This window comes from Falco cherrug, chromosome 6 (genome assembly GCF_023634085.1).
Source record: "Falco cherrug isolate bFalChe1 chromosome 6, bFalChe1.pri, whole genome shotgun sequence".
NCBI classification, from domain to species: domain Eukaryota; kingdom Metazoa; phylum Chordata; class Aves; order Falconiformes; family Falconidae; genus Falco; species Falco cherrug.
In genome coordinates this window covers 42,276,814-42,296,151 of record NC_073702.1, presented here as the reverse complement: position 1 = coordinate 42,296,151, position 19,338 = coordinate 42,276,814, and the positions used below count along the sequence as shown (strand labels likewise).

The 19,338-nt window shown below is 44.1% G+C and overlaps 2 protein-coding genes and 1 non-coding gene across 3 annotated transcripts; 1 reads left to right on the top strand and 2 right to left on the bottom strand.

The window, feature by feature from the left end:
- The first annotated feature begins 1,296 nt into the window (after positions 1–1,296).
- Positions 1,297–9,695, top strand: ACAT2 (acetyl-CoA acetyltransferase 2). Its single transcript, XM_055713371.1, has 9 exons — positions 1,297–1,447; positions 1,572–1,706; positions 2,833–3,014; positions 3,863–3,980; positions 4,747–4,890; positions 5,938–6,060; positions 6,767–6,921; positions 8,812–8,922; positions 9,454–9,695. The coding sequence occupies exons 1-9, from the start codon at positions 1,399–1,401 to the stop codon at positions 9,619–9,621; spliced, it is 1,185 nt and encodes a 394-aa protein (XP_055569346.1). The 5' UTR covers positions 1,297–1,398; the 3' UTR covers positions 9,622–9,695.
- Positions 9,696–9,859: 164 nt separating this feature from the next.
- TCP1 (t-complex 1) lies at positions 9,860–19,210 on the bottom strand. Its single transcript, XM_005443093.3, has 12 exons — positions 19,043–19,210; positions 17,443–17,528; positions 16,540–16,668; positions 15,859–15,956; positions 15,407–15,517; positions 14,626–14,807; positions 13,412–13,538; positions 12,900–13,075; positions 12,048–12,171; positions 10,858–11,050; positions 10,387–10,550; positions 9,860–10,155 (listed from the first exon to the last, which is right to left on the bottom strand). The coding sequence occupies exons 1-12, from the start codon at positions 19,113–19,115 to the stop codon at positions 9,942–9,944; spliced, it is 1,677 nt and encodes a 558-aa protein (XP_005443150.1). The 5' UTR covers positions 19,116–19,210; the 3' UTR covers positions 9,860–9,941.
- Positions 18,058–18,193, bottom strand: LOC114016900 (small nucleolar RNA SNORA29). Its single transcript, XR_003561667.1, has one exon. It is a non-coding gene; the product is annotated as a small nucleolar RNA SNORA29 (small nucleolar RNA).
- Positions 19,211–19,338: the final 128 nt, after the last annotated feature.

Below are 19,338 nucleotides of genomic sequence, written 5' to 3'. Positions count from 1 at the left end.
AGTGGCTTCTGGGAGCCAGAGTAATCCAACTCAGGTATTGTAATGCTGTTGTTGCTACGTGTTTCCACACAGAGGGTTCAGATACATTTTATACATGCAAATTTAATACCACCAAGTTACAATTGGCCAACATGCAGTGTAATCACGGGTGTATTGCTGCAGCCACTGTCACGTATTCTTGTCAGTGACTGTCATCACATACTGTGTGCTTTTCTAGGACTTAATTTCTGTGTGTCCGTGTCCCAATCCTACTAAATTTTACTGCATGGATAGAATAATGTGTCTCACAGCTTTGTTGATACTCTAGCTAAGGTAAGAGTGACAGGCTGTTTTCTAACCATGTCCTTGGCCTTCAGCTGCAACTTATATGTGGTACTGGTACTTTGGCTGGCATGTCCATGAGGCTGAGTATCTTCTGCGAATGAGTCAGCGCAGGGCTCGGTACAGGAAGGAGTAAGGACTGAGTATCTAGGCTGTGAGAGACTCACACCCATATATCCATTGGTTTTTTAACTGCTGTTCCGTTCTTTGACTTAACGCTTTTGGGTCCTCCCTTCACTCCGTCCCTTCTTCCTACAAATGCCTTCCTACCGTCTCTCCCCACCCCACATCTCTGGGCTTCCCAGCTACGTTTCCCCGCAGAGGCATTCCTGCAGCCTGCCCTGCTGAGGGCTGCGGCCATCGCTGCCTCCTCGGAGCCTTCCAGCCTCCGCCTGCCGGGGCGGCTGCCCCGCGTCCCTCCCGGCTGCCCCGCGTCCCTCCCGGCTGCCCCGCGTCCCTCCCGGCTGCCCCGGCACCGGCCGCGCCCTGGGGCCGGGCGGCGGGAGCGGCGCCGGGGCCGGCGGCGTGGCGCCGCCTGCGCTGTGTGTGTGTATATAAATGTAACGCCAGGCTCCTGGTAAATTCGATTAAAAAAAGGACGTCTGGGCGGTTGTGATCTCTGGGTGTCGGTAACCACTGCTGGGCAGATCTAACGCCGATGAGCGTTTTTGTAGGGTTGGATTTAGGTTATTGCCGTGCTGCTCGCCTCGATCCCGTGAAATAAACGCGCTGCCCTTGGAGCCACGGTGTAATAACGGGGCGCTGATCCCGCACTGTATGTTGTACACAAGCAACCCCGGTACCAGCCGGGGTCCGCAAAAGGCGCCGACCGGGCCCGGGCCGGGGCGAGGGGCCGGGACCCGGCGGCCTGAGCCGCCCGCGCCGCCTTGGCGCCGCCTCCGGGGGCGGCCGGCTGGGGGCGCCCCGATGCCACCGCCCTCCCCGCTCCCCTGAGGGCCCCGGCCGCGAATCACCGGTGCGAGCCCCGGGCAGCGGCCCGCCTTGCCGGGCGAGGGGCGGGACCGGTGCCGACTCCGCTCCGGCCGCCGCTCCTCGCCGCTCCGCTCCGCCGCCGCCATGAGCGCGGACCCCGTCGTCTTCGTCGCCGCCGCCAGGACCGCCGTGGGTGAGAAGCAGGGCCGGGTGCCCGCGCCGAGCCCGGGTGGCGGATGTCCCCGCGGCCGGGCGGGCTGGGGCGGCGGGAGCCCCCCGGGCCGCGGCCGGTGCTGAGCGCTCTCCCTCTGTCCCAGGCTCCTTCAACGGCGGCCTGTCGGCGCTGCCGGCCCACGAGCTGGGCGCCGCCGCCATCCGGGAGGTGCTGCGGCGGGCCGGGCTGGCCCCCGGGGAGGTCTCGGAGGTGATCCTGGGGCAGGTCCTCACGGCAGGTAGGCGGCGGGGCCCGCGGCCGGGCGGTCTGGGCGGGCCGGGCGGGGGCCCCTCCTCGCCGCGGCGGCTGGGGCCGGCGCCGCCCGGAGCGTGGCTCCCGACAAAGGAGCTGAGCGGCGTCTCGGCCGCTTCCCGGAGCGCCCTGGGCGACGGAGCCATCGCTGGGAAAGCACGTGGGGGGGGGGGGCGCCTTGGGGTTTTTTGGAAGCCCCGCAGCCGCTGTGTCTGGCCGCAAGTTGGTTTCTTTCCTTTGTTGCAGCATCCTTCCCCCGCCCCCCCCCCCCCCGGCGTCGGTCTCGCCCCGAGGGCAGCATCCTGCGGGACGGAGCTGCCGAGGCTGTGCGGGGCTGGCCGGCGCGGTCTGTGTGCGCTGGCTGGGAGGCAGATACTTTGATTGAATAAAAATGCGGCCGATAGGGAATTCTTTTGAACCGTCCCCTGCTTTTTCCAGGGAAATATTTCACCAGCAGAGTCATAAGGCAGGTTTGTTTATGAAGATGGAGGAATAAAATAAAGGAAATAAACGTTTTTATCTTACTTAAAGCTGATCCAGATTCTTCTGTATTTTTAGCTCGCTGGATGATGTGGTTTCCTTCTCTGTTTCTTTGCATACAAAGAGCTGGCATCACTTTGGCCCGGGGAGACGCAGATGAAGAATGTTTTCTTTGAATATTAGCACTCCTACTCCCTCCATCAGGATTACAACAAAGAATGGAAGCTTTCAGGACTGTACTTGCATAATTGTGCTTTTGATTTCCATAGGAACTGATAGGGAAAGTTGTGGGCTGCTGGTATGCAGAGGATGAGCTCTTATCTTACACATGTACAAGAGGCTAGCGCTAATTTGAAGTTGGTGTTTCATCTGACCTGCCATCAGAAGCAGAGCTGCAGATATAAAACTGTCAGTAGCAAGCCCCTGATCTTGCAGGGATTTTATTGATCAACAATATAAACGAGAGGTAACTGATCTCGTGTTTACTGATTACCACTGGGAACTTCTCTGTCTATCAACCGAAAACAGAGCAAGTTCTAAATTTTGGTGGATTTGGTGTACCCGTTATGAAAAGTGACAAGGCTGACATCTCTTTTTTAAGGACAAAGGTAAAATGTTGCCTGTTTCTGCAGGTGCTGGCCAGAACCCCGTCCGACAAGCGAGTGTTGCTGCAGGAATCCCTTATTCTGTCCCTGCCTGGAGCTGCCAGATGATCTGTGGGTCGGGCTTGAAAGCGGTATGTCTGGCTGCACAGTCCATACTGACTGGAGACTCCAACATCGTGGTTGCAGGAGGCATGGAAAGTATGAGCAAGGTAAAGCAAACGATGGTGCTCATTGCGCTGACTTACTGGGAGCACACATGTCAAGTGATGTTGAAATCCTGCATTTCAAGGCTAATGCTCTGGAGGCAGATTGAAAGAGTAGCTTTGGTTTCTGCACTTGGGAATTAATTTACACATGCAACAATTGACTTCAAGTAGCTTTTTTTTTTTTTTAATTAAAAAAAATACCTGGTACTGTGGTTACTAAAAAGGTGCCATGCAAACACACCCCATGTTTAAAATCTGATTTTAATTTCCATCTAGCCCTGTTGTGTTGATGGATTTGCTTGTGACAGGTGGCAATAGATGGGTTTTTTCGGTGTTGCAAGAATGTCAAAGAAGGAATAACTGGAAATGTTATTGTTCACCAAGCAATTTTATTTCAAGGTGTTCATCCCAAGGTTGTATTGAGGAATTGTGCTGGGCCAGTGGTTGGATGCCTAAGGGGGTGGTCTCTGCTGCTGCGGCTCACTAGCTGCCCGTGCTGAGAGTGGTGGTGGTGTTTGCTGGCAGTGGAGTGCGATCGGGAACCACCTACAAGAAGACTGGCAGGATGGTGGACCCATGGCCGTATGGCCCCAAGGACAATTGATTCAATCTGTGGAGAGAACACATTGGCTGCTTGGTGATAGGCTGCTGTGGAAATGCGCAGGCCAAACAGACCCTGCCAGCTGGCAGGCTGGAGGGAGAGACAGAGCGTGCAGCCAGGGAGACCGCCGGGGTTTGAGATAGCTACCTGCAGCTGCGAGGCAGGGAGGGATCTGTCTCTTCAGCTGCCTGGCTGTATTACACACTGGAGATCTAAAACATCTAACTCCTTTCAAAATACCTTCTTGCAGGCTCCTCATGTCATTCACATGCGAGCCGGGGTGAAAATGGGAGAGGCTTCCTTGCAGGACACTATAATCCTTGATGGCCTTACAGATGCGTTTTATCAGTATCATATGGGTATCACAGGTCAGTTATGACAGTTCAGAAAACGAAATGGTTAACTGGGGAAGGGGAAGAATGCACTGACAGGGAGTTTCAGAAATGCAAATTTTCAAATAACGTGTTTCAAGTTGTTCTTAGGTTGTAGTCATGAAAAAGGAAGAAATTCCTGATATTGAAAGGCATTGAAGGCATTTTCTGCTTTGCTTGTAAAGCTACTGGTCTTTTTTTCCTGTCTGAGCTAATTTCGCTGTATCTCTTTTGCATCTGAGAAGTTTAATTTAGTTCAGGAAAAATAAACGAAGCAAGCCCTGTTCTGAACTGGAGCATTCAGCAGGATGGATTTGTGGGGGGTGGGGTGGGGGAGTGTACTGTGGATACACATGGTTCTGCAACTTCAGGTTATTGCACCCTGGATGGGACAGTCAGCCAACTGCTCTTTCAGACCCTGCTTATGAAACAAGAGTAACTTCAGAACTGTTCCCTCATCTGAAGTAGCTGTAGAGAGACCTGAGCTTAATAATCTAGAGAAGACATAAACTAGAAAAGTTTGTTTGCATTTGTATTTAACTTGACAAAACATCTGGGAGGAGATTCCGCACAGAAATTTTCGCTCTTAAAAAAAACATTGCACAGAATCTTGAGCAAACAAAAATGAGGAAATCTGAATGAAAACTGTTCAACAAGCTTAGCTGCTTGCTACAGTAAACAATGGCTACCCTTGTGCTTAAAATTTTACAACTTAAAGTTTTAGCATTTCCTGATGGCAATTTGCATTTTGTTCCTATTTCAGCTGAAAATGTTGCCAGTCAGTGGCAAGTCAGCAGAGGTGAACAAGACCAGCTTGCTGTACAGTCACAAAACAGGGCAGAGGCAGCACAGAAAGCTGGCTATTTTACAAAAGAAATTGTTCCTGTTCTTGTACCTTCTAAAAAAGGTAGGTGTGAGTGGATAATGAAAACTGATTTTAAAGAAAAAAAATCTGTTTTCTACCATGTCTCCTACAATCAGTGGATAGTTTCCCACTTACACGGCCTTTTCTGTAAGCTGTTCTGTAAGCATGTAGCCTGTTGCTCTCTTTCTCAACTTTCGGTGGTTATTTTTTAAATAAGCGAGAAGTGATGCAAATATGGAATATCTAAATGTAGCTCTCGGCGAATATGCCTGTTGTGTTTTATTGGAGATGTAATGACTACCCACGCAAACCGTTGACTTAACATAGGCTCAGCTATGGTATCAAAATCGGTATTTTTCATTTTGTTAGACTCCTGCTGCACCAAACTTAAAACAGTCATGTTCATTGCTCACCTAGTAAAATACGTAGTAGAGTAACTAAGGTTACTAGGTAATTAACTAAGTCATATATATCAGGTATGCTTCTCTTCAAGTCTGCCAGGGATATAAACGGGCATGTTACGGTGCTTGAGCCAAAGGTCTCTTAGTAGAGCATGGGAGTTCCCTCAGCTCCATACGAGGTGGGTGCAAAACCAAACAGAAATCAAGAATCAGTTGTTAAACATTTGCATGTAATAGACCCTGTAGGAAAAGTTCTGGCATTAGGCCAGTTACAAACTAAGGAAAGGCTTTCCTGATACCAGTTTAGATAATACTATTTAATGACGCTTGACTACACTTTGCGACAAGATTCCTACAAGTATCATTTGGAGGGTAGCCTTCTGTTTGGAAGAGAAGCTATTGGCTTAGGAACAGCGAGAATAAGATCTGCTTTTGTAGAACTAGCCAGTGTTTTAGTTGTTAGTATTTGTCTTGGAAAACCCAGCTGTCCGTCCTCCTAGAAGCAGCTGGAGGTTAGAGCTTTGTTAAACGGCACACAAGTTGGAAGCTGTCTCTGACGTAAGAATGGCCTGTTGGTTAGAAGGAGCATGGCATATGTTCCTGATGAGCCTGTTGTTTGTGCTGGCTTTCTGTTGAGGTGAGTGTGTGTGCGATTAGACCCTCCTGTGAGTATAATTCTGTTTTGCAGGTCCTATAGAAGTTAAAACAGATGAACACCCTCGACACGGGAGCAACTTGGAAACAATGGCAAAGTTAAAGCCCTGTTTCCTGACAGATGGAACTGGGACAGTAACAGCAGCTAATGCATCAGGTTGGTCCGTCTGGCTAAAACCGAAATGGAAAAGCAGCAGTGGCGCCTGGCAGGGTCTCTGCAAGGGGCTTGGCTGCCACATGGTCACTGCTGAATGGATTTTGCTGGACACGGCAGTGTGTTTGACAACATAAGTAGAACTCGAATAGAACTGTGGTGGAGGATCTTCTGTGTGTCTTTTGTTAGCTTGCTTTCTATGAAGCAATAGAAGTGTTTGGACAGTAACAGCAATATTTGATAGGCTGTTGATCAGAAACTACATCCTCTCTTTTTAAAACTAGCTGTCTGGTGGTTTCTAATACTGCAGGTTTGGACAAAGGAAAAGTCAACAATTCATGTTGGAAAATGTTACTCCTGTGGGACTAATGCTCCTGCCACAGGCAGCTTTGAAACTTCTTCCTTGGTCCTTACGCTGCCTCTTCCAAAGCCTACCGAATAAAGCTGATGTGCTCGTTTTTCAGAATGTGCCTCAGGTCTTCCACCTGCTGCTTTCCAAATAGGATCACAAATGTGTCACATGTACAGCAGTATAGATATGTTACCCGTTTTAAGTGTTTGTGGCAGGCAGACTTGGCTTGCAGTCATAAAAGATTTATGATTTTTGTGTTGTCTAGATTGTGAACTTACGCAAGTAGGAAAAGGTGGTACAGTAACAGCTGTAAAGCCCAACAAATACAAAAAACCAAAGTTGTTTGTCACTCCACAGGTATAAATGATGGAGCTGCAGCTGTAATTCTGATGAAGAAATCGGAAGCTGCTAGGAGAGGTCTTATGCCTTTGGCTCGGATTGTGTCTTGGGCTCAGACAGGTGTAGATCCATCTATAATGGGAGTAGGGCCCATTTCAGCAATAAAGCAAGCTGTAAGTAATTACCTATCTATGTATCTATTGTTTGAAAACCCTTCCTTGTAATCACTTTTCATTTTCTGGCCATGTCTTGGTTTTTCTATATTCTGAGTGAAAACGAGACTTGAAACAGTGGAGAGTATACAAGATTAAGATTTTTAGTGCTACCAGGCTAATGCCTACTCATTGGGGAAAAAAAAATAAATGTACAGGTGTATGAATGGAGTTCAGAGCACAAACTAGTCAGGTTTGTGGAAGGCCACCTGCACAACCTAGGAGGCTAAAGATCGCATTTAGTGGATGCGTATAGTAACCTAATTTGGGGATGATTTTGTCCTGACACAACGTGGTTCTGATGCTGTGTCTGGCCAGGTTACTTGTCAGATCACTGCCTGACTGTATTTGTAATAGCACAACAATGAGAGAAGGGCCAGTCAGTGCGTCTGCGTTAGCAAACGTGGTGATGCCCTTTGTGTTTTAGTTTGCCCTGTGAAAGGGTTGGAGCGTGCCAGCTGGATTCCTTGCAGATGAAACTAAACCAGATGCACTCCAGAACCATGTCTGATGTGCTCAGACCATTACTGCACCCACTGATGCGCTCTGCGTTCAGCCCACGGGACAAGGTTCTCAAATGAAATGCCCTGAGCGGGCAGCCCCTACGGTACCATGCTGCTTGCCAGTATAGACGTAGCCCATGGCAACCCCAGCTGATTGTTAAAAGCTGAGCTATGAAATTGAGTATGAAAAGAGCTCTTACACAGCTGGTAAGGACAGATTTGCTTTATTTTAGTTTTATTTATACTCTGTAAAGGCCTTACTTTGTTCATCTCTGAAATGTCCTGGCAATGTAGAAGCCTGATTTGAACTCAGCAAAGCTCTGTGGCTTTTGACAAGAAAATCAGAACTGTAATGGAGAAGCTTTTTCTTACCAGATCTCAAACTGTTCTTTTAAACTGAGAATGCTATAAATGTATATACAATACACATTGCTAGTTTAAATTGTAGAACAGACACAAAATAATTTTATAGGTACTCTGCAAAAGGGTATACCACTTCTTAATGCAAACTTTGTAATGTGTGTTATCAAACCCTTCACACCCTCCGTATATTAATCTCTTCAGAATCTCATAGCAGCACTTCTTAGTGAGAGAATGACCAGACCATGCCTTTTACTATGTTAACACTAAACCTTATAGACTTCTCCCAGAAATGGAGTGGTTGCCATACTGTCTCTAGCGTATCTAGCAGGAAGGGCCCTCATCTTAGACTATACTTGGAGATGCACCAGTCTGGCTAGCTGGTTGTGAAACATTGCTGCAGCTGGTCCTGCTGGTAAAGTGTTGCTGTTAAAAAAAAAAAAAGTGAATGGAAGTAACAATGTACAACATGCCTAAGCCTGTACCCGAGTAGGCAATTGCACCACAAGTTTCACAAGTAGAAAACATGAGCCAAGCCATCTCCCAGCATAGCCGCCTGTGAAAATCTTCAAGCAAAGACTGGACAAATGATGCTTGACACTAATGGTTACTTCACTATTTCCTGTGTAAAAATCTGTATTAGGCAGAGAATCTCTAATGGAGTTGCACTTATGTCCTGAAAAACTTGCTGTTAATCTGTTAAAACCTACTTTTGAAAACAATCCTTGTTCTATTAAAGATACCACACACTGCTTAACTCCCACAATTGCACCACCGCTGCGTGTGAAATTAGTTAAGTAACAGCAGCCAGCATTTTATAGCGCGTTGTGTTGCCTTGTCACCAACCCTGGCTATGAAAAAATGTTTCCCTCAACTTTTAGAAGTGGTAGCTTCAAATCAACCAATTTAAGTCTTACAAGAAGCTTCCTCTGCTGCTGAGGAAGACTTAAAAAGTAATAAAGCCTCTTAATTATTTTTTTTTTTCCAGATTGACAAAGCTACCTGGACTCTGGAACAAGTTGACCTGTTTGAAATTAATGAAGCCTTTGCCTCGCTATCTGTTGCAATAGCAAAAGAACTGAAAGTAAATCCAGAAAAGGTAATGAATATATTTGAGGCCACAGTTAGTTTGGCTCCTGAAATTCAAACTCGTTCCATTCTATGCATCTGGATTGTATCCCCAAGACATGAGAACAGTCAGTCCGCCCTTGCCGTCACTTAGCTGTAAGGAAAAAGGATGGGAACCCCAGCAGGCGTTCCCTTCACATGCTGTGCCGCAGGCTGCAGCTTTATTACAGTGGATTTGTATGCAAATCTAGGTTCCTGTTTGAACATACTTATCATTAACTTCAGAATTTGAACTTGCTGCTGGAAATGCATTTCCCCCTGTATTCTTCCAGTGATGGCACAAAGTGTTGGTGTTACTCTCCCCTCCCCAAACCCGTATTAATTATCTTCAATTTCAGAAATACTAATTATTAGCAGCTGTTGCATCCATGCTTGGTTTCTCCTGGAGATGGTCGTAGCAGTTTATTCACAATCACAGACCATATCCAGTGAAGCCATGCTGAAGCTAACCTGTTTGAACGGTTTCTTAACTTGGCCTTCTGTATTGGCTTTTTTCTTACAGATTAATATCCAAGGTGGGGCTATTGCTCTTGGCCACCCTCTTGGCGCCTCTGGTTGTCGCATCCTTGTCACTCTTCTACATGCACTGGAACGAACAGGTGGAAAACGTGGTGTTGCTGCTCTCTGTATAGGAGGAGGAATGGGAATAGCCATGTGCATTGAGAGATGAAAGTGACTGACTGAAGTAATAGCTGGTGTGAACTAGCTTTGAAACTGTTTACTAATAAACCTCTAATCATGGAACATGCGTTTGTTTTCTCTAAAATGAAATAATCTTAATCCATTACTTTTTGCCAGTTAATGGGTGGCTGCTGCAGGCACTCTAGTTGTTAACACAGGCCACAGCTAAAATTGTCAATGCCAAGGACCAACCCTCACCTTCAAAAATCAGTTTGTTCACAAGAAAATAGCAGCAGCATTCAACCACTTCTTTTATTAACGTTTTAGTTACAAGAGTGAGAAGTTAGACAAACATAAATAAAACCTAAGTTATTCTTCAAGTGCGCCAGAGTGAACTGCATCCTCATAGCACCCTCTCTCTTCTTTAGTTTCAGGGTGCAGTTTAATGAGATCGTCAATCCGAAGAATAGTAATTGCAGCTTCTGTTGCAAACTTCAGGCTCTTAGTTTTGACCATGGTTGGTTCAAAGACACCGGCTTGCTTGTTATCACGAGGTTTTCCGTTGATCAAGTCAAGACCAATCCTGCAAAACAACAGTCAGATGGAGAGGTAGAAAAAGCAGAAGTACAGCTGGGAGTATGCGGCTTAACTACTACTAGGTGCCAGGGACACATACATAGGACTGAAGGGCAGAGGGAGAACAGCGTGTTTTTTACTTTTTTCATGCAAATCATTGTTCAGTAAACTGGCAGAACAATTTTCCATCTAAGTCACCAACCCACTTTCGATACTCTTCCTCCAGACAGATACTTGCCATTTCAGATTTTTGCGATCCGGGTTAACTTGAGCCTCATTGTGGAATGCTCTAAGCTTTGCAACAAGATCTGTCGCATCTTGAGCAGCATTTACTGCCAATGTATTTGGAATTATTAAGAGGGATCTTGCAAATTCTGCTATTGCAAGCTGTTCACGTGATCCCTAGAAAGAAGAAAATGTTTTTCAACTAACTGCTGCAGTAAAAGGAAAAAATACAGCCATGACCAAGAGTGTCAATAGCAGGCAGGGGTTTTCACATACAAAATCTGGTTTTATGTCAAAGAATCTAATTATCAAAGAAAGAGTAACTCATATCCCCCATTTTAAAGAAGTATCTTACATTCTATATGATGATGAGGTTTTCATGAACTGTAGAACCAAATTCTAGTAGAAGAAAATAAATACTTGAAAATACACATTATCCTTGTCTTAACACATACGCATTGTTACTTCTTCATGTAAGACTTACCATGCTGGTTGCATAATTTTCGAGATATATGGAAAGTGCTGCCTCTACAGCACCACCTCCTGGGACAACAGACTTGGATTCCAATACTCTTTTAACAACACAAAGAGCATCATGTATAGATCGTTCCATTTCATCACACATAAAGTCATTAGCTCCTCGTAAGATAATTGATGCTGAAGTACGAGCCTTTGTACTAGGGAATAAAAGGAATCTGATGTCAGCTGTGTTGAACAGAAAATAAAACTCTTCTTCTAAGATTTTTTCTTCAATGTTTATACATACACACTGTAACTTAGTAAAACATTTTTGTTTCTAATATGCAAGATTCTAGTTTGAGTCTTAAGACTTAGAGAAAGCTAGCTGAAAAAATGACCAACAACATGTTTTCCCATCAAATAAGGGGAAAATGTAATTAGATATTAAGAAAGTTCTCTTCTACATAGCCATCAAGTGAGCAATTAACAACTGCCAACGTTACAGTGTAAGCAGGGATGTAAGTGCCATGGTCGGAGTACGTCATTCACACACAAACAAGACTACAGCAAGTTAAAAACTGAGATGGGATACTGTAGCAGTGGAAAACAATATTCAAGGTACGTTCCTGTTAAATTCATACTCAAATCTTCAGGTACTAGACAGCAGTGGCATACTAAAAACCTCAAGGGAAAATACCATGTGCATAGACAGTTAGTAATGGTTGCTCTTCTTACCCATTAAAACAAATAAACAAACCCCACAAAACCAAAACTCTTTTTTAACAACATGGTCCATTTCACACTACCAAGCAGATGACTGAGTCAATGAAACCAACACAAGTAAACCCTGTCTTCCTATATAAATGTCAGATTTAGCTTTGTAGCTCCTTTTTCAGATGACATTAACTCAGATGATACCAATTTCCTGTTACTGTCTGTAAAGGGAAGCCAGTTTAGAAAAATCTGTTATAAACAGAATTTTAAGTCTATCTAGTAATCATACATTATGGCTGATGGAACAGCTCTCCAGCCCCAGCAGAAAAGATTAAATACTAATACTTTCACTTTTAATTTGCAGTGGACTTGTATACCCTTTCCCATGCATATAACTACTCATACCACTGAGACAGCATGAAAGTAAATAAAAGGGATTTTTTCTCAAACTTGGTAGAAAGCGTTCACAAAACTGAGTATTTTAAATAAAAGGATCCTTACTTCTTGATTAGAATCAGCTCATCATCACAGATTCTCTCTTGAATCACCTCTTCTGCCTGTCCCAGCATTAATGCCTCAAAACTTTCCTCACCTTCAAGGTTTGCAAGGGTTGAACATATGGTTGCTTTAACAAACAAAAAAGTGAAATTAACTTCAAAGTCCAGCACATCCTTCACAGACTTCCCAGAACAGGCATACAGAAAGAAAGACAGAAATTGAAAACAGAAATAAAAGCAGTGTAAGCAGAATTTTCTTAAATTCAACACCATTTCTAATTCTCAGGTAGCAATTCAGTATTCTGCTGTTTATAATCAATACTGTTCTTTCTGCTCAACTTTTACAACACTTACTTTTCCACAGCTAGTACAAGCTCCTGTGCGTTACCATTATGGAAGTGCTTTCTTGCAAATTTAAGAATTGACAGATGAAATCTGTATAGTACCAGAACTTTTCTCAACATATATTTCATGATTTAGAAGTTCTTCGTTTGTCTTGAGCTTTCTATACAAAGTACTTAACACAGCTGTCCAAACAGAAGCTTATGAATGTGTGTTTAATGAAGACTTCTAATACAGATTCTGTTCCAGGAGAGGACAGTTTTCCCAGTGCAAGACAGCATTTCCCCCTGCTAAATCTTCAGCAGTCAACTCTAATGGTAGTCATCTGCTTTGACAGAAGGCACGTAAAAGCAACAGTAAAGTTAAAACCTAAAAGCGACTCAGCTCTAGTCATCCTCTCTTTGCATGGCTTGCATGTTAAGAAACTGTATTTTGAAAAGTAGTTATTAATACCCTAACAAGGGGGAGGGGGGAAGAAAGGAGGAGACAGGTATTGATTTTTCTATATACACACCTCCAGATGCCTTGGCAATCCGCTTGAGGTCCTTTTTTACAACTCTTCGTACTGCCATGGCACCAGCATCAACAAAGTATTTTAGGCACATGTCATCAATACCTCCAGTGGTAAGAATAACATTGGCACCAGTGGCCAAAATCTTCTGGATCCTTTCTTTGGTAATATCTGACTCTCTGTGAGGATAAAGTCAAATAAAAATACATAAAAATGTATTTTAAACCCTGTAATCACATTCTGTCAACCCATTTCCTGAAATCTTAATGCAGAGCTCTGCAAGAGGGGACCGCTGCACAAACATACTCTGATTTCTCAAAAACTGACTTAATACTAGTTCTGCTTCCAGAAGTGAAGACTTTTACCATTAATATTTGGTATTGTTGAGAAATATTAACATTTAAAACATCTTTACCTCTTGCGCTCAGGCAAAATTACATCGAGCCACCTCAACTGAAGAGACCAAAACAAGCCTCTGAAACCCCACTGTCTCAGTTACTCAAGGTTCCACACACCTCTGCCTTATCTGGTCCAGCTTCTCAGGGTCTGAGATAACAACCTGAACACCAAGCTTCATTTTTGCTTTCTGCAGGCTGAAGTCAAGGCATGCAATCTTTGCATTAACTATTCTCTTGGTCATACCTGAAAGCAAGAGAAAACAAGAAAAAAGATTTTGTAAAATAAAAAGAACATCGAGTTAGCATTAGAGATTTAAACTAATGTTACATTCATGTTTCAGATTTCTATTCAGTTTGCTTCTCCGGTTCTGCCCTAGTACAGAAAAATGCTAAAAAAAGACTTTCAAAGAGAGATTTTTTTTTTTAATCTTTCCTGTAACCTCTGTGAGCTTTTTTACAGACCACATCCCCAAAATACGAATGACCCATCAGTCTTGCATCTTACAGGCTACCTAATCACAACACAGCTCCACTAAATGTAACAGTTCCCTACAAGCGCAACAATGGCTCTGCACAAACAAGGTGCTTACATTCCTCCCGAAACTGTTACCACGCTGATAATGAGCTAGGGAAACTACAGTAACTTGCCCATGCTCTGTGGATCACTGCTGGCTGGCAGATCCTAACCTAGAAACCACTGGGGAAGCAGTAAGGGTTTTTTATGTTCTTGTTTTAATTGTTCTGGAATTGAAAACCCACATGATTTGCAACTAATGATAGAACAATTACTCACTTTAAAAAAGCAATATGTAAATGGCTGTAACAGAAAGCAAGAAAGAATTTGTAAAACAGAGGATGTTACTTAATCCTTGCAAATAGTTAACAAGACATGGCCTTGGGAGAAGGAACAGACACCATAAATACCTCAAGTTAAGAAATAACAAGATAAACTCAAGGAGAACCAGATGGTTACTGAGATTGAACCGAAAATTATTTGAACTATGAATAAACTATCCTACTTAGCACACAAAAAGATCCACCCTTGAGCAAAGAAAGCCCCCTCCTCACAGAACATGCACAGTGAAAAGAACAATTGCTCAAAGTATATAAAATGTTTTACCATGTGTAAAGAGCTGTGTTAGCTTTGTGGATTTACCACCTAGCACCCACCTCTGCGTAGACATGAAGTAAATAAGTATCTCGACTGTGTGTGTGTATTGCTCTTGCACACCAGGTGAAGAACCCAGATTTTGGGATAACAAGAACATACATGCAGAAAGACTAAGGACTGAGACCACACAAAAACTTTGTGGAACAGCATATGCTCTTACCCTGTGAGCCCACCACGCAGTTCAGAGCGTAACCGTTCACAAGTATGCTCTCTTTTTGGCTGCGGCCATGTGCCTTCAAAACATTAACCGAGTTGATTGGATACCGAGCTTGACCCTTCTGGTCTGTGTATTTAACTGCCAGTGCAGCATCCACCACCATATTAGCAAAGAAATCACCATCTCTAAAATGTTTTTTGTTAAGGTTAAAACTGAAGAAGAGAACTAGTATTATGCTTATGAAAAAGAAGTCAGTGACAGTACCCAAACTAAGAGTCAAAAACTGTTTCCAAAAATGAGCTCTAGGAAGGCATGGAAGTGCTACCTTTCTTCCCCATTTCATTAAAAGGAAGAGTAATTCTTAAAGCTGAACACTGGTATGAAAATTAGGACAGTCTAGTATGATAACTGCATTTTACTCGCCTTTTGTCCCTTAACAAAAATACCTATCCTATGGTCAGCATGCATTCCAAAAGCTGAAAATGCAGGTTTTCCTGTGACTATGGACTAAAATGTAACCTTTCCTCTAGTTTCAGTCCCCAGGTAGTACTTCATTTCTGTAACATTCTTCCATTCACACAATTCCTTATCTAGTCTCACTAACGCATTATGTTTCCCCGTGCCAGATAATAACATCTGTGAAACGTTTTTCACACACCTGTATAAAAACAGCCTCAATACTATATCCCATTCATAAAAACTTCTGCAAAGATAACTAGCCTAGCTACTCAAGCTCTCCAATCAATCACGCGCACTTAACTAGCCTGATCAACTTAAAGGATACATTCCTATAATTTTAGAGGACATGGATGTTTTAGCAGCATTAATTAGGCACTCCCTGCCCAATTCATCTGTGTTAATAATAAGATTTTCATTGATGTAGCGAACTGCTTCCCTGTAAAGACAAATATTGGTAAAGATTTCCACCCTCACAAAACATAAAAATCTTACATTTTTCAGCCCCTCTAAATGTTACCTCAAAGAACCAGGGATGAAATCAATTAATCTTCTCAGACAGGAATGTGTCATTTTTATGTGATTATAGAAATACAACATTATTAAATAAATAAAAAAAAGCAAACCAACCAAAAAAGCTGACTCTCCCAAAATAAAACCATACCCAATTTGCACCAAGAAGTCTGTATTAATGTAGTCACAAATACAGAAATCAACAAAAAGCATGCAGTTATTGTACCTCAGAAAATGAAATGTACTTCAACTATATTAGTTTCTTACTTGCAAGCAAGTCGGTATCCACCAATAATGGAGGTAGGATGAATTTTCTGTTTCACTAGCTCATCTGCATTTTTCAGAAGTTCTGCAGCAATAATTACCTGTTTGAAATACAAACACTAAACACAAGTATTCCATACACAACCCCCCTACCTATTGTCATTAAGTGGAAAGCAGAATCATGGTTCTCCAATGCCTACTCAGTGGAAACAAGTACCTGCAATCTAGAATTACAAATAGTTTCTGACACCAGGTAAAAGCTACCTGATTCTACCCCCTAGCCCCTGCCCCACAGTGCCAGAAGTGTCAGGCAAGTTTTCAACACTCAGCATCCTTACTAGTCCTCACACTTTAATTTCTTACGGTAGTTAAAAATTAAGAACCTTAATTCAGAGTCTATCCTCAACCCTCAAGAAAGGAAAAAATAATGAAACCGCTGTAAGCAAATACCACTCCAATGCACCAGCTGTCTATGGAAACTAGCATCATTCAAGAAAAACAAATATGGATTTGGTAACCTACTTAAAAAAACTGCCTATATTCAGTCAGCTTCAGTGTTTTTGTTTTTCACTCTGTATAACTGATCGACACCGCATCAAGATTTGTAACAGATAAATCAAAACGCGCACTGTGATAATGAAAAACTGACTTCTGCTACATCCACCTGCAAAACTTCCTACGTACCACTGAGGTTGTCCCATCACCAACTTCTTTGTCTTGCAGGTCTGCCAGCTCACAAAGAACTTTGGCAGCAGGATGCTCCACTTCCAGTAGTTTCAGAATGGTTGCACCATCATTAGTAATGGTCACGTCCTAATTTTCAGAAATCAAATGTTAATATGAATTATACTTCCATTATGTTTTAACTCTTGGGTTTCATAACATTCAAATAAATGAAAGTTAATTACTCTTTGCAAATGGCCATAAAGTAACTGTTTATACTAAAATGTTTACTATCTCTTTTTAACCAGGCGTCCCAGTCTAACAACGGAAATGTTATCAGTGCAAAATCTGCACTTTCTTTTTACCTGGAAAGTTTTTATGTTACAAAAACTCATCTAAGATGTTGCACATACTATATTAGTAGGAGTGCAATGACTACCCTCTAATACAGTATTTTATTACAGCAGCTTGTACAATGGCAAAGTTCCTTAATTTGCTTAAAATACTCCAAAATATGAAATACTGCTTTAAAATTGTTACAGGATTATTTGTTGTATTTTTTTTTTTTGTATTTCTCCTAATGTGAAGACCAATATGTACCAGTCAACACCATGACAAGGCCCAACTTTAGTGGTGATATTGTGGGGATAACTGGATTTGACCAACACTTCTAAGTGGTGACAAGAACTTACGTGTAGTGAGGAGACAACTGTACCATGGGAACTACAGTACTAGACTAAACTTAAACGATGTAGCACACACTACCTGATGCTCAATTTTACCAGAGTTCTCCTCCTACCCCCTCTCAGAACCCTGGAAAAAACCAGCAATGTGGCACACTGGACCTATGAAACACACTAAGTGGAAGCACTTTTACACAATCATGTAAGTCTTCCTGACAGTTCTTGAAGAAAGCTTACTTACCCCAATATCATCCACCAACATCTTGTCCAGACCAACTGGCCCAAGAGAACTCTTCACAATATTGGCAATAGCAGATGCTGCAGTAACTGAATAAATGAAAGAAAAATTTAAGTTTTTAGGTTTACAAGAAAACGTGCCAAGAATCTGCATTTCAGAAACTTGAGATAGTGACCTAATCAAGATTAGGTTTCAGCCTAGCTAAACTAGTAATGGCTTGCTGCTACTAAAAAATACTATCTGTGCCAAACCTCACACGTCTCCCTCCAAGCTGGTTCAGCAAACTAATCTGGCAAAACCAACCAACAAGATTCATTTTCTGCTGGCATGGAGGACACTACAGTGGTCAGAACAGCAATAACAGGAGCTCAGCAACAGTTACAAGCACTGGTTCTTGTGGCAGCAGCCAAGTCATGCCATGAAATTTCACTCATTTACTCCTCAGTTCCAGGCAGATAAAAACCAATGGTATCACCACATACCAATCTGTAACACATCTTTTTGTCTTGATCAGATCTGCGACTGAAACAAAACGCTTATTCTCTAAGTCAAGAAAGTCAAAAGTGACCTTTTAGTCACTACTAAAATAACATGAAACCTCTAACACAGCGGTTTGTCCGAAGGATGTTCTGCCAATTTCATATAGGGAAAAGATACAGTCAACCTTTTCCTTCAGACCATGGCAAGTTTTTATTTATCCCACAAGCATAGCCACTTAATCTGGAAATTGAAAAAGTGGTAGTATAATGGGAATATTTACAACTCACACCTTCACACTGAATTTCAAACAATACAACCATTTCCTTTGCTTTGGAGAAGTAAAGAGCAGCTCTCTGAAAGAAACAACAGTTGTATCAAAGGTCCCATTACCAAGCAGAATCTCAGGTGTAGATTAAAGTAATTCTCATTCTAAGTGTTCTGCCTAGAGTATCATCACAGATACACGACTCTCAGGACCATCAGGAAGCAAGACTTCAGCTTCCCCTTTGTCTACTCCGAAACTGAGAACAGTCTCGGAATTTGCAGCCTTCCCCTTTGATTCGGGATAAAATCCTGAGAAATGTGGAACGTCTTTGAAAACTACAGTCAAAAACACTCATTTTGAGGACGGTCTCCACTTTCAGCAGCAGTTTATTTCCCCGTGCTGTAGCTGTAAGCTTCCCCAGCCGCCCCTTCCCCACCGCGGTTCCTCGGCCAGTCTGCAGGCCTTGCCGGCTCACGCCTTACGAGCTCGGGAGGGAGGCGAGCCGGCATGCAGTCGGCAGCCGCCCCCCTCCCGGCGTACACTTCTACCAAGAAACTGTGAGGGACGCGGGATCGCTTCACAGCGGGGAGCGGCGCGGGACTGCGCGAGCCTCCCGTCTCCTCGCGGAGACTGCGGAGAGGGAGCAGTGCCACCCGCCCTCCCTCCGGCGGCAGCGGCCCTCTCAACGGCTCCTAACGGCCCAGAGCTGAGGGAAGCTGACGGCAGGGCGAGGCCCTGCCCAGGAGAGGCCTGAGGCATGTAAGCACATGGCAGCAGTAACAGTCGCGCCATGTTACCTCCTTCCTGCCCCTCCCCCCACCGCTGATCAAGCCCCTACCGGCAGTGCGCGGCCGTTACCGTTTTGCGTGCGGATCGTGTCGCCGCTGGTCCGCTCGCCGAAGACTGCCAGGGGTCCCTCCATCGCCGCCATCTTCCCACCCGGCCGCGGCGCTAAAAGGAGAACCGAGGCACAGCGCGGAGCCGCAGAATGGTCACGGCGCCGCAAGGAATGCTGGGTACCCCCCGGCGGGTGGGGGAGTGGAACCGCCCCGCGGGTGCGAGGGGCGGGATCACGCCCTGCCCGCCCAATCCGAGGGCGCGGTACGGCCCAGCCTCAAGCCGCGATTGGTGCGCGCGGCCGAACAATGGCGACA

Excerpts from the sequence above, each read along its gene's own strand:
- ACAT2 (XM_055713371.1), top strand. The coding sequence starts at position 1,399 with ATGAGCGCGGACCCCGTCGTCTTCGTCGCCGCCGCCAGGACCGCCGTG. Across the intron at positions 3,981-4,746 it reads GTATCATATGGGTATCACAG|CTGAAAATGTTGCCAGTCAG; the intron begins GTCAGTTATGAC and ends TTCCTATTTCAG. Across the intron at positions 6,922-8,811 it reads TTTCAGCAATAAAGCAAGCT|ATTGACAAAGCTACCTGGAC; the intron begins GTAAGTAATTAC and ends TTTTTTTTCCAG.
- TCP1 (XM_005443093.3), bottom strand. The coding sequence starts at position 19,115 with ATGGCGGCGATGGAGGGACCCCTGGCAGTCTTCGGCGAGCGGACCAGC. Across the intron at positions 12,172-12,899 it reads GATTGCCAAGGCATCTGGAG|CAACCATATGTTCAACCCTT; the intron begins GTGTGTATATAG and ends TGTTTGTTAAAG. Across the intron at positions 11,051-12,047 it reads GAGCTGATTCTAATCAAGAA|TACAAAGGCTCGTACTTCAG; the intron begins GTAAGGATCCTT and ends TTTATTCCCTAG.